The 17,355-nt window shown below is 41.5% G+C and overlaps 1 protein-coding gene across 3 annotated transcripts in view; it reads right to left on the bottom strand.

The window, feature by feature from the left end:
* LOC141574258 (ankyrin repeat domain-containing protein 26-like) overlaps nt 1-17,136 on the bottom strand; it is a 40,492-nt gene extending 23,356 nt beyond the window's left edge. For 2 of the 3 annotated variants that reach the window (XM_074348983.1, XM_074348985.1), the window contains exons 1-11: nt 17,093-17,136; nt 14,113-14,227; nt 13,781-13,954; nt 10,166-10,272; nt 8,718-8,855; nt 7,192-7,274; nt 4,971-5,102; nt 4,320-4,371; nt 3,867-3,936; nt 2,235-2,364; nt 1,770-1,831 (exon numbers count right to left, since the gene is read on the bottom strand). In XM_074348983.1, the coding sequence (XP_074205084.1) occupies nt 1,770-1,831; nt 2,235-2,364; nt 3,867-3,936; nt 4,320-4,371; nt 4,971-5,102; nt 7,192-7,274; nt 8,718-8,855; nt 10,166-10,272; nt 13,781-13,954; nt 14,113-14,227; nt 17,093-17,121 (1,092 nt within the window). In that variant the 5' untranslated portion in view covers nt 17,122-17,136. The remainder of the gene's footprint in view (nt 1-1,769; nt 1,832-2,234; nt 2,365-3,866; nt 3,937-4,319; nt 4,372-4,970; nt 5,103-7,191; nt 7,275-8,717; nt 8,856-10,165; nt 10,273-13,780; nt 13,955-14,112; nt 14,228-17,092) is intronic. The other variant, XM_074348984.1, reaches the window with a different exon arrangement.
* Between the last annotated feature and the right edge of the window lie 219 nt (nt 17,137-17,355).

The following is a 17,355-nucleotide window of genomic DNA, read 5'->3' as shown; positions in this document are numbered from 1 at the left end:
AAATTAACAGCAGAGAAATTTTAAATGTAGTTATGCAGCTCTTCAAAAAAGTACCATAAGCTTTACTTTACTTAGGGAAGAATAAGAACACTGTTTAGCGACCACCCGCATGTGCCAGGCCCTTATGATGCACATTCTCTTCTCTACACACAACAATAACAGTGATTCTAAGGACGGTTACCCACTTGCAGCTTCCTGGCCACTCCAAGATGCTTGAGCACCGTGATGAGCAGATGTGACCCGCTGTTCTGTCTGTCCGGAACATCCCTCCCCCGGACCTTCGTGTGACTGGCTCCTACCTGTCCATCAGCCTGGCAGCTTTGGTCACACTCAGCTCTTTTCTGACTACCTAAATTCCACCCTTACTCCACCCCCGTCCTAACTACGAACTCCCCCGCTGTTGTTTAAACTAACGCTCTCCACGTTCCTTATATGAAGGACTTACTGTCCCTGATAAAGGGTTCCTGTTTACTTGTTCTTCTGTTCCTGCCACTACAGCCTAACCCCTCAACTGCTACATTCAGTGTCTAACTGCCTGGTGCATAGCTGGTGTTCAGGAACAGGAATTTATTTAAGGTCAAAACATCTAAAATCCTCAGAGAGCTTCAAGTACCAAAGCACTACATACGAATCGGAGATGTCCGATAATAGTCTACCAACATTCAACATATCCCAAATGAGAAATCCCCGTGCCCGCTCTAACTTCCCATTTTATTGTCCTTCAGATTTTAAAAAAGTGTCCTCAACATTTCAGTAGGCCACTAGTGGCCACTGTGATCATTCTGTCTTACATTTCTATAGCACCCTTTACAGTTGACAATGTGTTCACATTTGTTACCACATTTTTGTTCATGACACATAACCTGAGAGGCAGGTATCAGTACCATGTTTTTGAACAAGGTCACTGACATTCAAATAAGTCAGGTAAGTTTTTCCAAGATCCCACAGTGGGTCAGAACCAGGATGCTACGTCTGCTGACTTCAAGTACAGTGCTGTGCCACTAGGCAGGAGCTGCCGAGATCCAAGGGCTCAGGCTCTTCTTACCTCTTTCCACGCCTATCACCATGGAATAGGTCATCACTACCCTGCACTTAGCTTCCTTCAAGTCCGGTCGCCATAAAGGTACTCAGTACACGCTATTTTCCCTACCCAAAATGGGCTGTCCTCAGTAAAACATCACTAAACCAAACTCCTGGTATTTTAACCCCACACAGTTATTACTATTCCCCATGCTTTTGCTTCTCCTGAAATGTTCATTGCAGATCTACTTGACAATCCAAATATAATAGTACTTTCAAGTCACAGGCACTGTCTTCTCAAGGACAAAGTGGTTAAACAAACAAAAACACCATTTTTTTGTGGGTTTTTTTAGTACAAAACTGTTTCTCTCTGAATCTCACTAAGCGTTTTACACACTCATTGATAACAAAGAAACAAACATCTGGTCACAGGCTGACCAAGAATTATTTTCTTTAGTTTTTAGAAAAGGTAACTTCAGAACCCAAATCGATTCCCTGTGACTTTCTAAGCCTTGGCTTTTGCACTACATACACCAGTTTCACTAGGTGAGTCTGGAAAATTCACAGAAGTGCTCTGCAGTGGTATGACATGTAGCACGGAATGACTTTACTAAGCGTGGGTTAAAATGAGGAAAAGATTTTGCTGGGCAAATGCAAAAGTGAGAAAGTGAAGTCAAAACATCCCTCCATTTATGTTTCAACATCACGCAATGCTCATATTTGAAAATAATAATAATAGAAGACAGTACCTTAAAAACCCAGGATGATTCTGCATCTTTCTTTTCTTTGAATCTTAATGCTGGTGTTGCATCTACAAAATGCAGTCACAGATACATTAATGAGAACACATACCACTGGGAAGTTTAAACATATATATAAGTCTATCTCGATTCATGAATATGTCAATAAAGTGGCAGAAAAGAATTTCAGAGGGTTGAAGCATTTTCTGGAAGAAAACTTGGTTGTAGTTGGGATATTTATGAAGGAAGATGGCAAAAGAAAAACACTTAAGAAGAAATGGATATCATATTTGGATCTACACATTTCAGATTTTTTACACTAGCTTTCTTTTTTTTTTAATGGCAGTACCAGGAATTGAACCCAGGACCTCGTGCATGCTAGTCATGCGCTCTCCCACTGAGCTATACCCTCCCGCCTCCAACCATACTAGCTTTTAAGCAGAGAAGAAAACCCATAGATGCTCACTGACTTACCACCTTTGCCAATTTTGTGTGCTCCGTCAGTAGAAATCAATTTCCTATGATCTGCTTGCTCCTTTAGAACACTGTTAATAGTCCAAGTGCTGTTCTCTTTTCCCCCAGTTTTTGGCTTTGTTGCTTCTTCCTATAAAAAAACAAAATGTAACAAAAATCCAACTTCAGAAAACATCATATTCCTACACTTGGTCATTCAATCAATCAGTCAGGAAGACAACATATATTTACTGTATCCATCAGATCATAGGCATTATCCTGGGAGAAGCTGGCAATATATATAAGACAGATTCTGCTCTATATTCTAGGGGAAGTAGAAACACATGAAAAGGAATCAACACAGACAAGTATCATTCAACAGCTCTACACCTGCAGTGAACAGACACAGTAAGGGCACAAAGGAGAGAAGAGACTTGCTGCATGTCAATAGCTCAGGGAATGCTGGGAAGACCAGACTGTGTCTTAAAAGACAGACCCAGTGCAGAGAGCAGATGTGAAGGGGATTCTAAAAAGGGCAGCCTGAGCCAAAGGTCGAGGTGTTAAACAGCATGAGAAGTCACATGGAAAACTAGAACTCAGTTACTGGGGACAGAATGGAGAAACAAAATTTGCTAGATTAAATATAAGACATCACTTCATTAATTTAAATGTAAGGATTTCTAAAAAAAGAAGTAGCTTCAAGTTAAAACTAACTTCCATAGGGAACTATATTCAGTATGTCACAAAAAAACTGTAATGGAAAAGAAAACAAAAAGAATTAGATATATACATATATATGCATAACCAAATCACTTTACTGCACACCTGTAACTCATACAATACTGTACATCAACTACATTTGAATTAAAAAACAAACTTCTATAACCAAAAAGAAAAAAGGTGAGGATCAAATTTTCTTTCTGTTGTTCATAAAATCAGAACAGAAGAGTCTGAGCACTTTTTTCCATGAGCTGACTTTTCCTTCTCTTAATCTGAATTTGAGATGATTTCTCTCATAATTTGTACTATAGAGTTCCTGCTCTCACTTAACCCCACTATTTCTGCTGTGTTTGTATAATCATCTCTCATTTTGACACTCGTTTTATTTTAGTCTTAATGCAGAACCAGAGACAGAAATAAAGAAAAAAAAAACACTCTTTCCTCACAACTCTCTGATACCAAAATAAAAAGTGTCCAAGGGAAAAAAAAAAGATACATGCTACGTAGTTTTGGAACTGGAAGGCCCCAGGAAGAGGCCATCATTATCACAGTAAGTAGCTGTGTGCACTGAAGATGTCCCTGAGGCACGAGTATTATACAAGTGCCGTCAGTGTGGCTTTAAAAGTCAAAGAATCCTTATCCTTGGACAAGCTTCACACTTCCTCTGTTGTGGGAAAACTTTTCAAAGTACAGTTTTCCTGTCACGATCTATTTTCTAGTCCATTTTGCTTCAGCCTCATCTTCAGTATTTACCGAAGTAAAAAACAGAAAAAAATTCAACCTGTCATATTTTTATAAAATGGTTTACTCTGACTAACTTTCTAATACAAACATAAAACAATGATAGGCAGACCACTGCTAAATTTTAAGAGTAAATACTATGCAAAACTAAATTCAGAGCAGAAAAACTCATTTCACAAGAAAACACTTTACCTTGGGAGCAAGATCTAAGTCACCGTCCGATGGAGGCCTTGAATCATCAACATCATGTCTGGGTGAAATACTTTGGAGCAAAAATACACGTCAAAAATGAGTGAGTTCATTTCTTTAAACAAACGAAAGTGACAAAAGTCTATGCTGAGGGATAAGAAAGCAGATTTGGGAGCCAGGCTGCCTGCCTGATGGTTAAGTCACAGGTCAACTACTTGTTAACCATGGAATCATGGGTCAACTAGTCCCCTCCTTAAACCACAGCTGCCTAATTAACTAACAGTAAGCTGTAACAGCACAGCTACTCTGCAAAGCTGTTGTGGTGACTGTACGAGGTAACAAATGTCAAGTACATATAACATGGTGTCTAACCCAGAGTAGGACACCCAACAAGCCTTGTTTCTTTCCTCTGTGTTCCCTTAGTCAACAGATTTTTAGAAATCCATAAAATCCTACCCGATGACGGAGATGTCTTCAAACCTCGGTGAAAACTCAACCACTAAATCCGCTATTAAAGAAAAAAGTAAAATAGATTCTATATCAGCAATAGAAAAATACAGAATATTAGAAGTATAAGACCAATGTTTTGTTAAAAAGCATTCCTTTGGGACCACACCTAGAGACTACACACGAGTGAGTATTGAGTATACTCCTGGTAGGTAATTAATGCATAAAACCCACTTCCCTCCTACATATTTATCAAAAAAAAAAAAAAAAGGGGGTGTTCATCCAAATTTGATATCTTAAAGTGAACTGCTGTTTACAGGGACCAAAATCCCAACCAAACTTTATGAGACTCACAAAAAATGGTAATCGTTAGTAGAATCAGCATCATAAACTGACGTCAAGCTCACACAGCGTGGTGTTTCTGGACGACACCCACGGGACAAACCCACCCCGCCATTTGGCTTTGTCAGCCTCGTGTTATCTGGGCACAGTCATCCCTATTCGCTCACATATGGTCTAGGGCTGCTTTCACACTGCAATGGCAGACATGAGTGGATGTGACAGACACCACATGGCCTAAAATATTGACTCTCTGGCCCTTCATAGAAAAAGCTTGTGCATCCCTGCTGTATGTCATAACCAGGAAACCCTAAGACTCACATCGAATCTTCTTACTCTTCTGCTCAACATTCTTCAGTGGATCCATGCGGCTGCCATTGCTGGTTCCCAACTCGACAACCATTTCTTCTTCATCGTCTTTGCCGGACAACTGCAACTTTCCTTGGATGTTCTCTGCTCCCATATGAGAAGAAGGTAAAGAGAAATGATTGTTCTACAGTCATCACAGTAACTACATCTCCTTTCCCAGTGGCTGGTTTAGGAATGGGCACATGATGTAGCCCAGCCAACAAGATGCTAGGGGAAGTCTACCGGAAGCATCTCTGCTTTCTTCCTAGTTAACAGAAAACACGCAGAGAGAAGCAGCCCTCCTCGCCTGCGGATACTGTCATGCGAGAAGATGACGCTTGGAGCTGCTGCTAATCAGCAGATCAGGAAAGGCGACATCAAACACCAGCAGCCTCACAGCTGAAGGAGGGACAGCGTCTGGGATCCTGATGACATCACTGAACCTTCTAAACAACCCTGACTCCTGTTGCTGTAGCCACTGTTACTTAGGTCTTTTATTATTATTTGCAGCTGAAAGCACTGACAAATTTCCCAAGGTCTTCAGCAGACCTCCACCTTTCTATAGTACTAGAAAGGCTTTCAGAAGCATGCCTGAGCTAGGAAGTCACCTCGTTCCCAACCATTCCTACAGCATCCTTTTTGCACCACCAACATGAAACTCATAGATCCTGCAAAGTTCACTGGCACATCTTAGCCTTTGCACCGCTGTCCTTTCTGCCAAATGTAATCTTCAAAGATGTTCCGCCCACCAAACACTGCCCTTCTGCCTCCTTCCCTGGCAAACTTCTACTCGCTCTGCATGGCTTACCTGACATCCTACCCACTTTTAAAAAACTTCTTTCCTCACCATGGACTTAAAGTACTTGGCACATATTAAATACCAATAAAAAATATATAAAGACAGTTACAAAGTCCCCGTGGGCTCTGGGACACAGTAAGCACAGAATAAAGTAAAGCCAATCATAAAAATGGTGATGACAGTAACAAGCTCCCGGAGGCCAGGAGCTGTGCTTTTGACCTGTTTGCATTCTGTAACGTCAGAGTGGTGCTTAGTACCTAAAAGACACTTGATAGTCATCTGTTAAGTGGATAACTTAACAGATAAGAATGTTTTCTTTGAAAGTCCTGTTAAAAAAAATACAGACGTTAACCAGGGACAACTCTGTTGTGTTATGAGCACCTTGAAGACCAAAACTCTCTCTATTCCATCTTTGTATTTCCTACAACAGAAGTTCTTTGCTTGATCAAGGTCTACCAAGTTAAAGGTGCCCTCATACAGTTCAGACTGAACAGCACGTGAGGGGTCACACCTAGGCAACATAGTCTTCTTTTTTTCTTTTATGTGAAGCACTTCTGTGCTTTTATTACAATTTGTTGAGTCCTGAGTTGTGCTATTTGAGTATTTATTATCACAATCTTTTAACTAATGGCAACAGAAAATCTTGTTCTAACAAAATTATAGTTTCATGACAAGTATCCCAAAAAAGAGAAGAAAACATCTGACTCTCATGAAGGCAACATGTCGCATTGTTTGCACTTCTGAGGAATGAAATCGGTAAGAGAGACCTTGTTGGTGTAATGATGCGAAAAGTAACCAGTGCTTCTCAACAAGGCACTGCTTTCCTGACTTCTGCACTATCACTAGGTATCTTTAAAAAACAGTCTCTTGTTAGTATGCTGCACACTGGCCCAGCTGTGCAGTTCTAATTGTTGGCCATTTGTTTATAGCACCAGGAAGGTATTGCCGAGCTCCCAGTTTTAAAGACAATCACTTTTTAGTGAGGCTAATCATAATCACTATGCAATAACTAGCATTCATTTACCCAATGTAATCCATTTGCTGTAAAAATTAAAGATCCAGTTCTGTAACAAGGCCAACTTGTTATAATGTTACAGGAAATGTACAACAAAGTAAAAAACCTGTTTTTTGTATCTACACAAAGATATAATATGGGATTTCAGGGGCCATGATTAAATAAATGAATTTCTTTTCAGACAATATTGTCCCAGATTTTAAGTTACCTACAATTAACTTCTCAATTCTGAATACTAGACCATTAAGAAAAAATTAATTAAAAAAACAAAAACATACATGAAATTTACACACTGGATTTCATCACTGCCCTTTCATTACCAAAAGTTCCTCAATCTTACTTCCTTATCTATGGTAGGCCCAACAACAGTAACTTATTACCAGAACTCTGTCCTAGGTCACTATTTTGAGGGGGAGTATTTGGTATCCTTCCGGCTCTGTAGTCGACAATCAGTCGGTAAAGGCTATGTATAAAAAAAGTGATAAATAAATATTACTACTTGAATACTAATATGAAAAACAATTATCAAATATATTAAATTCTTGGATTATTTCAGACAATATCAGAGGTAATACCAAAACTTCAATTGTCCCATATACTTCAAATTTGTACAATCTACAAACTTTTAAATTTAGCATGTGTAATTAAAAAAGAAAAAAAAGGTGAAGTAGTCATGAACTGAGGGCAGTACAGCTCAGTAAGTTAACTAGAGCGAGCCGGACATATGGAAAGTATCTCAAACTCAGAAGTCCCAGCTCTATAACCAACAGCTATTTGTTCCTGGAAAAGTTGCTTCTCTTCAGCTCAAAGTCTCCCTTTATAAAACTGGGATCTTACTGTCTTGTTAGGCAGTTAGTTATTAATACTCGTAAAAGTATTACGAAGATTTAATGAGGTAATGTATCCCCTAGATGCTCAGAAAATTAGTGGCAGAATGGAATAATTTCTTCCTGAACTTAAATGCTGGAACTATTTGAGAATCCCAAATAAAACCCTATGTGCGTTTTCTTTCATAGGTATAACATTTAAATGTGGCAGTTTTCAGAAAATGTTACAAATTACGGTGATTAGCTGTTCTTCGTGGTTTATAATTCAGGGCACCTCAGCTACTATAACTTGTAGTTAAACTTATTTATAAGTATATGACCTCATACAAGCATATGTATGAGAACTAAAGCTGTCACGCTGAAGTTTACGTGTCGATCACCACGAAGACCGCGCAAACTGGATCAGCACAGGCATCCCGGGAGCAGAGGTCAATCACGACCCGACTGCAGGACCAGTTTCTTTTTCCTTTTCTTCTTTTAAAATTTTATTAAAGGTCTTTAGACAGCAACATCCAGACCCCAGGCTCAGCTGCCAAGGAGATCCTGTTAAAGCTAGTTTTAGTACCAATGCTGCAGCAACAGAATCAAGGGAAACAAGAGAACGATTAGAATGCCCTTGCCCTGCCCCAATGCCTTCTGGGAGAGGATTGTCACTGTGATCTTAGGGGATCCCTTAGGTTCCTGGAAAATTCAAGAGGAAGATTAGAGGAGAAAGTCCCCAAAGGAAAATGCAGGATTTTCTGCTCTACGAGACATTTCAAGACCCAAATAACTAGTTAGAAAAATCAGGTATGTGACATTATTTGTACCCCATGCATAGGGGTTACACTGGAATGAAATGGAGAACAGTAGGACCCTAAGGATAAAGGTCTTACGAACCCCGAGAGCCCTGTGCCCACTGCTCCATCTCACTAGTCTGGCCTTTTGCTGGTTTCCAGCTGATGATGTGAAGGGTCTCACTGCCATCCCCAAAGTGCCTGCTCCCAACTAGGAACTCTCACCTGTCACATTACAAGTAACAGCTAGGTCATTTCCAACCTCAGTTTAGAGATAACTGGCACTTTAATGTAAACACTTACTGTTTAAAGCCATTATTACAGGCATATCGTCCAGCAAACCATCCATGTACATCTAGCAAATCGGTATTAACACGTTTCTCAAGCAGCAGTTTGACTATGTCCGGTGAGTCATGATGTACGGCAAGCATGAGTGCTGATCTAAAATAAGAGAGACAGCTTCACCCTTAGGAACTTAGTTAGTGCAACTCAGACAGTTAATTTGATCTATTTTACCAAGTTAATATCCTGCCCACCCCTGGAGAACTGACCATTTACATGCTCGAGTGCTCATCTTTGCAAATTACCTCCAAGGCCAAAATGGAGGGGCAGAAAAGAAGCCTCCTGTCCTACTTGGGTAGCACATAGTAGAAGTTGCTAATTTAAAGTCGTCTGATGGACAAGAAAGGATGCTGAGGTCACTTATCTGAAGTAGGTAAAGATTTAAATAAAGGATTCCCCATTTCTTCCCTCGTCTGAAATATAATACTTTAAAATCAGCTAGAGGTCAGGTAAGGAGAAGCTGTTTGCAGGCTGAAAACAGTAATATGAATAAAAGTGGCAATAAAAATAGTCACGGCTGCAGTTAATCACGCTGAGAAGCATGTGCCCGGCACTAACCTGAACATCTACACATGGACTTTCTTAGGCACAACCCCCCCTGAAGGATGTACGACGACCCTCCTTTACGTGCCAGGAAGCATACTGGTTGGTGATAAGTCATGTCCCCCAGGTAACACACCTGGCCAGCAGGAGAGCTGGGAATTCAACCTCATCTGACTCTAAAGCCCAGCTCTTTCCTCTCTATCACCCACCAATGACTTGTCTTCTTTAAAGGGAATGTTTATTCAATAATTAAAGCTATTTTTCTTCCTTCTACCATTATCAATTAAAAATAACAACATCAAAATGTACTAGAAATGAAAAAGGATAAAAACTGATGAGCCCACAGTATCTGGTAATAGTTACTCTCTTAGTGATACTCACTTAGTGATAACCTAATAACACCAGTATCCTTCAAAGAAAGTAATTTAAAGCAGAGTCATCCAAAAAGCAAAACAAACTCCTCTTTGTTTAATATGTATCTTTTAAGAAAAAAATATATACCAAGAAGAGGTTAAAACAAATTATAAATGAAGAAATTCAACACTGTCTCATAAGGTAAATTAAAACTAGAGTCCATACTAATAAAACTAAAATGAAACCCCTGAACTATTTTAAGATCGTAAGACCAAAAAAATCAGGTTGCAAATAACATCAGTCACTATCATAAAGGAAGGTGAAACCTGCTGCATACTGTTTCTTCGTGACACCAGGCAGAGTAATTGCTTTTCTACCTGACTGATGATGTGTTGATTCTAAGTTAATCATCCTCTTATTAAGTTAATCTTTCTGATTGGCTGTTACTACTTCAGAACAACATTAAGATTTAAAATAAAAAAGAGAGAGAGAGAGAGAACACACTATTGTACCTTTGCAGCTTGTCGACTGCATGTACATTTGCCCCGTTCGCTATCAAAAATTTGACCATTTCTTCTCTGTTCTCCCTGATGGCGAGTAAAAGTGGTGTGTATTTATACTGTAAAATAGTAAAAACAGTTGACAATGTGTAAAATTACATATAAATTTCAAAACTGAGTTTAAAAACTTGTCTCTGAACTTAAACATACAGTATAAAGTAAATAAAAAGTAGCCCCTTCCTCCTTGCCCCTCTGTGCTCCTTCTCTTTAAAAGGTTCCTCCTTGACCTCCTCGAAAGTTTCCCTGTGAAGTCATTCTCTTGAAACTCACTTCAGACATTTGCTGGTTCCAAGAACCTTCGCTTCTATCGCAGTGTGTATCAGGCATTCTCTAGTTACCTTACTGCTCAACTACTACTCCCGACACTCTAAACACTGCTCCAGAGAGAACCATTCAGCTACTGAATCAACTACATCTCTAAGGAGCCACGCTGAGGAGAAAGATACCATACTGTCTGCAGCATGCATAACCTATCCAATTACAACTACGACTAATCTCATAAAGCTTGCAGACATTCCAATGGGAATATGACTATTTCCATGTAAAGAAAAAGTTTTTCTTAAACCAACTTATAAATTCTAACTTGAAAAATTCCACCCCGCTGTTAAGGGATTATTATAAAATATGAAGTAGACTATAAATTAATATAGACTGTCTTTAAAATCTCGAAATATATACCAAAATATACCACAGGAATTGTAAATTCAAATGCTTACAGAGGCAACATAGGTGGCCCGAGTAAGTGAAGGTCACAAGTGAGGACAGCAAACTGGAGAACACATGCCCCACCAAGAAGAGGCCACCTCTGCAGAGCAGACCACATAGGAGCCTGGGCTCAAGGGGGACCAGATTTGATTCTTTAGGAGAAGTTCTGAAGTGTAGATTTCTGCACAAGTCTCCTAAATTTGAAATGTTGACTCAATGTGTGGAGACAAACTGAACATATCCGGGGCCACATTTAGTCTATAGCCCACTTGTGTTTTTATGTTTGCTGTGTTTCCAAACAGTTGGGTATAAATCAAGTATTTGTATGTAAAACCTTGCCTTTCTTTAGAATCATACGTCTTACACACAAAAACACTGGGCCCCAACATGTAATAAAAATTGTGATTAAGACTCATAATACCCACTTCAAGAATTTTTCCAATGCCTACTAAAACTACAATCTATCTGTATCAAATTCTCCCTGATTGTTAACCAAATGGATAATTAGGATTAAGAGGTAGAAACAATCAGGCATAAAATAAGGTACAAGGATGTATTGCACAACATGGGGAATAGAGCCAATAGTTTATAATAACCATAAGTGGAGCATAACCCTTAAAATTTTGTGAAACACTCAACTGTATACCTGTAACATATACTATAGTACATCGACTATACCTCAATTAAAAAAATATATTGTAAAATAAATACATTTTACAAAGGCTCATAATACCCGCTTCAAGAATTTTTCCAGTGCCTACTAAAAATACAATCTACCTGTATCTAATTCTCCCCAATTGTTAATCAAATGGATAATTAGTTCATGAGATGGCTGAAACTAAATTATTAAAACAATTCCAATTTGTTACTAATGTCATGGGTCTTGATGTTTAAAACTGCTATCTTGCATGGTATACTTATATATAATGGAATACAACTCAGCCATAAAAAAGAATGAAATAATGCCATTTGCAGCAACATGGAAGGACTTAGAGATTATCATACTGAGTGAGGTCAGAAAGTGAAAGACAAATCCCATAGGATATCACTTAATATGTGGATTCTAAAAATGCGATACAAATGAACTTATTTACAAAACAGAAATAGACTCACAGACATAGAAAACAAATTGATGGTTACCGAAGGGGAAAGGGGGTGGGAGAGGAATAAATTAGCAGTTTCGGACTAGCAGATACAAATTACTATATATAAAATAGATGAACAACAAGGTCCTACTGTATATACTACAAGGAACTATACTCAGTATCCTGTAATAAGCCATAATGGAAAAGAGTATGAATATTTGTATATATATATAATTGAATAAAAATATATATATAACTGAATAAGAATATATATAACTGATAGGAATATATATAACAGAGTAAGAATATATATATACACAACTGAATAATACATATAACTGAATAAGAATATATACAACTGAGTAAGAGTAAGAATACATATAACTGAGTAAGAATAAATATAACTGAATAAGAATATATATGTAACTAAGAATGTATATACAACTGAATACAAATATATACAACTGAATAAGAATATATATAACAGAATAAGAATATATATATATATATATATATATAACTGAATCACTTTGCTGTACACCAGAAACTATCACAACACTGTAAATCAATTACACTTTAAAAAAAACTGTCATCTTGATTATGCTAGGGCTCACTGAATCTAACAGATACATTGCAAGAGTCCGTCACACAGCTTTAACCAAAAGAAGGCTCATGATTTCCTATTATTGCGATCAGAAAAACCCTGTTGACCTAATGACCTGGATGGGAACAAAAGGTGCAAAATCTTTAAAGGGTCCGACTCTACTTGTTGAATCACTCACCACAAGCAAGTTTCTAAGACTGTCTGAGAGCCACTGAATCATCAGTGGTTAGAAGGGAAAAGGAGCTATTCTTCCAGGCAATAGATACTGCCAGTAATATTGCCAATAAACTCCTCAATCACAGAGGAAGAGACGGATAAAAGTCAGGCTAACACGGCTGGAAAGCAGAGCACTGAAAGCAGCAGCATCTATCAAACCCCCGCTCTTCCAGAGATGTCTTATTTTTGAGATCTGTGAATTTACATGTATTACACGAATCCATTCAATAGTCCTTAACCAAGGGTTGTATCAGAATCTCAGGGAAGTATTTCTAAATACCTGTGTCTAGACCTGAGTACATTTATTCAATCAAAATCTTCAAGGGAGAGCCAGGAGAAAAAGCAGGAGGACCAGCTTCGCCATCACTTGCTCCCCACCCACAGCCACAGCCCTGCAGGGGAGCTGCACCCGGCTGAGCGTGGAAGCCCCCAAGGTGAAGGTGTACGTGGAGGGCCATGTGGCCACCAGCACAAATGCCCCTGCTGGCTGGCTGTCAAACAGGACCTGACCTCACTTGCCCAGATTCGAGAACCTGGGATCCTGGGGTGCTCAGTGCCTGTGGCTTGCTGCCTCCCCTGCCCAGGTGCAGTCACCCAGCTCCCGCTGCTGGGTACTGGGTTCCTTCCTCCTCCCACCCATCGCCAGGCAGGCAGCCAGCCCCTGCCATCACTTCACTCCCCGCAAGCCTTCATCTTCTGTAGGCTCTGAGCCTACCACCCACTCCCAGCCACTTCCTAATGGGACGTTGTTCCTTCTGGGGTACAAGTGTGGCTGGGAGACAGAGCTCTGCCCTTTCTGTGGGCACTACCTCTAGCCTCTGGCCTTGGCTTTGGAGTTGTTTCCATGATAACAGGGCCTGATGTATTCAGTACACGTATTACTATAAATAAAACACCCGTAGCTAGAAAAGACCCTGTATTTCAAGTATCTTGTAAATAAAGTCAGTTGAGCTATACCTTGTTTATCGCCTCGATATTTGCCTTATAGCGGAGCAGCTTTGCTGCAATTGACGTATCTTCAGCCAAGACGGCGTAATGGAGAGCAGTGTTTTGACAGTCGTCCACAAGATTTGGGTCAGCTCCGTGTTCCAGCAGGACAGTGACACATAGTTCTTTCCGGCATTGTACAGCCTGTTGGTATCACGCCAAGAAACAGACTGTAAGTGCTAGGCATTCCAAGCTAACATTCCTCAAGTTCCAGCAGTTCGTTATATTTAAAACAAATTCACTTTTATTCTAAGTAATTAAATCAAATCAACCTCACGTGGACACGGTTGGCTGCTACACACCTTGATGAGAGCTGTCTTGCCTTCCTCGTCACGAGCACCCAGATCACACTTCCACTGGATAAGGAGAGCCACCACTGATGACTGGCCGCTGGTGCAGGCTAAGTGTAGGGCAGTCCTGCGAACGTGAGAGGACTGTTTAGGAAATTAGAGCGTACTAGTTCAAAGATACAGTTACTCACGTAATTGTAAACATTCAACAGCACGCTATTCCTACCCCTTTAAAACTAACATTTAGTCTTCTTATCTTAGTTCTTTCTATGGGGAAAGAACAATATTTATTAGCTCTTATTACTCACCACATTAATGGAAGAACTACCTGTTTGAATAGGAAGGGCATGCCGTTGAGATTCAGCTCACCTTGGGTCTGACTTCTACTTTAACACTGTCCCTTATTAGCTCTCACTTAGCCTGACTGTGCCGCAATTTCCTCATCAACAAAATGGGCATGAAGTAGTAGTTATCCTACAGGACGCCACTGTGATGCTTAAATGAAAAGCTATGCAAGGTGTCTGGCAGTTCCTTGCACAAAATAACAGCTCAAAAATTGTTAGGCAATACTGTAATTGTTACCGTTACTATTTTACAAAGATAACATTTCAATTAAGTAAAATGATAGTGTATCTACTTTGTTGCTACAAGGATGAGAGAGAACAGTGTACTTCAATGATTCTAACATGCTCATTGTCTCACACTTCAACATCTCTGACATGGGAAGGCAATTTAAAACTCATGTCTTACAACCATAGTTGGCAGCTCCTCCCAGGCCCGCCCCGCCCCGCCGCTGTTACCTGTTCTTCCTGTCTCTGCTGTCTACATTTTTCTTACGTGACAGCAACTCCTCCACTGTACAACTGGCACCTAAATATGCGGCTCTGTGCAACTCCTTTAGCTCACTCTTATGGACATGATACCCAGGCACGGGCTTCTCACAAACCCTGCGCTCTCTCTGACGGGCGCTGAAGCCCACCCAGCTCACGAATTTAGCAAGTCTCTTCTTCATCTGGCTTATCGCCTTCCGACACCGCTCACTTCCCTCCTGGCCTCTTGCCGCCTCCCGATCTCAGCGCTGGCGCTACAGAAGAGCCACAGAGGTCTCGCTGCCACACCTTGGCTGCAAAGCTCAGCGGCTCGGAATGTTTCGTCCGGAACAGTCGTAGCCTAGCAACAGCACTGACCCTCAACTGTCCCTCAACTGTCCCTCCAGAGCCAGTGGCCCTGTGAGTGCGCACAGAGGCCCGGAGACCCAGTGTGCCCGGTGCGCACGTGGGAGCCTAAGGCATTTCAAAACCCTGCAATTGCTTGTGGGCCACTTTGGATTCCCTTCAAATGCTGGTGCTAGGTGGCTGAGTGTTTTGGGACATTTCCACAAGTGAGGCTTGCCCCTGAGAAAGCCATGTTTGTACGCAACTGTGGTTAGAGTGGGGTGGAACCACAGGATGCTGAAGGCCTAGTCCCCCAGAGAGCTCCCCACCAAACATCTCTACATCTCCTTATCCCTCAGTTCATTCCTTTCCACATCCCTCTGGGCCCCAGCCAGTCTCCAGGGAATTTAGCAGATGCAAACAGCAAAAAGCTGTTTTCATGGTTTCAGAGATTGTGGCAATATGTATCATTAAGTACAAACTTGAGAAACCAACACACGCTCTCCAGATGAAATGAAAACGTGTTTACGCATGTCTGCTGACCCTGCTCTGTGGCTCAGCCTTATGTGTACACGCTTTCTTCACTTTATTTTTTGCTTTTATTTCCACCAAGTAAATCTTTAATCAAAGATTTATTTGGGAGCATGGTATAACATTTGAGAACTTTTTAATCACGTAACTATGAAAGCACCACATCAGTTACTCAGCGAGGCCACGCTGCTGGCTGACCACTTGCAGGAGGTGGGGAAGGCAGGGCAGGCCTCTTCTTCCTGCCAAACTCCATCCTTCCTCCCTCAGCTGGCTAATTATGGTTTCTGGCCCTGCCAGGATCAAAACTGCAGGGGGCGGTAGAGCTCCTAAGTGGCTGACACTCCTGGGAGCTGGTCTTGAGTGGACTCAACCTGGCAAGTGTTTTGAAGCTGACTCAGGGGCATTTCTGGGCCCACACCTGCCGTCACCTGCAACTCCCCTCACCTAAGTGAATGTGGTGTTACTAATTTACCCTTTTAATCTATCTTTTCTATTAACATACACCGTTATTTCCCTCATCTTAAAAAAAAAAGATGCGTTCACCCTCCAGCTGCGGCTCATCTCTCTGCTCTCCGGCACACACGCCTCCTGCCCCTGCAAAGGAGCTGTTCCCATTGGCTTCCTCTGATTCCTCTCATTTTCCATCCAAGCAAGCGTGTCCACTGAACTGCAACTGCTCATGACAGGGTCACCCACCACCCACCAGGTGCTGACTCCACGGGGAGCTCTCAGTCCTCTCCTCACACGGCCCGGCAGCCACACTTCCCACCGCTGCTCTCCCCGACTTCCTCAAGCCCTTTCCTCACGGGGCTTCCCGGGTCTCAGGCTGCTCTGATTTCCTCCCACGGCCCTGGCTGGTCTTCTCAGTCCCAGCCCCTGAATGCTGGCACACAGCACCCCTGAGGCTCAGTCTTCTGGCCTCTACTACTTTCTGCTGCTGCCCCCATCAGCCTTCGGGCTTTATGTATTCTCTACAAGTTGACAACTTCCAAACTGCTATTTCCAATCTAGACCTCCCTCCTGTATTCCAGACTCAAACACCCATTGCCTCTCAATGTCATCTCTTGGAAGTTTAATAGGACTTCTCCTGGGCCGGCCCTCTCCTGGAACTGCCCTCACCTGGGCCTGCCATCACCTGGTCCTGCCCTCTCCTGATCCTGACCTCTCATGTTCCTGCCCTCTCATGGACCTGCCCTTTCCTGTGCCTGCCGTCAACTGTGAACACACCTGGTCCTGCCCTTCGACCTGCCTTCTCCTGGGCCTGCCCTCACCTGGTCCTCCCCACTATCTCCTGGGCTTCCCCTCACCTGGGCCTGCCCTCTCCTGGGCCTGTCATGTCCTTTGCCTGCCCTCCCCAGGCCTGCCCTCTCCTGGGCCTGCCCTCTTCTCGTCTTGCCCTCTCTCTCCTGGGGAAGTAAGCCAGAAAGAGAAAGGAAAATACAGTATGAGATCGCTCATATGTGGAATCTTAAAAATAAATAAATAAATAAATACAAAACAGTAACTGACTCATAGACATAGAGTACAAACTTGTGGTTGCCAAGGGGGTGGGGGGTGGGAAAGGACAGAC

The sequence above is a fragment of the Camelus bactrianus genome, chromosome 20 (genome assembly GCF_048773025.1).
Source record: "Camelus bactrianus isolate YW-2024 breed Bactrian camel chromosome 20, ASM4877302v1, whole genome shotgun sequence".
In the NCBI taxonomy this organism is placed as follows: Eukaryota; Metazoa; Chordata; class Mammalia; order Artiodactyla; family Camelidae; genus Camelus; species Camelus bactrianus.
This window is presented reverse-complemented; position numbering and strand designations above follow the sequence as displayed.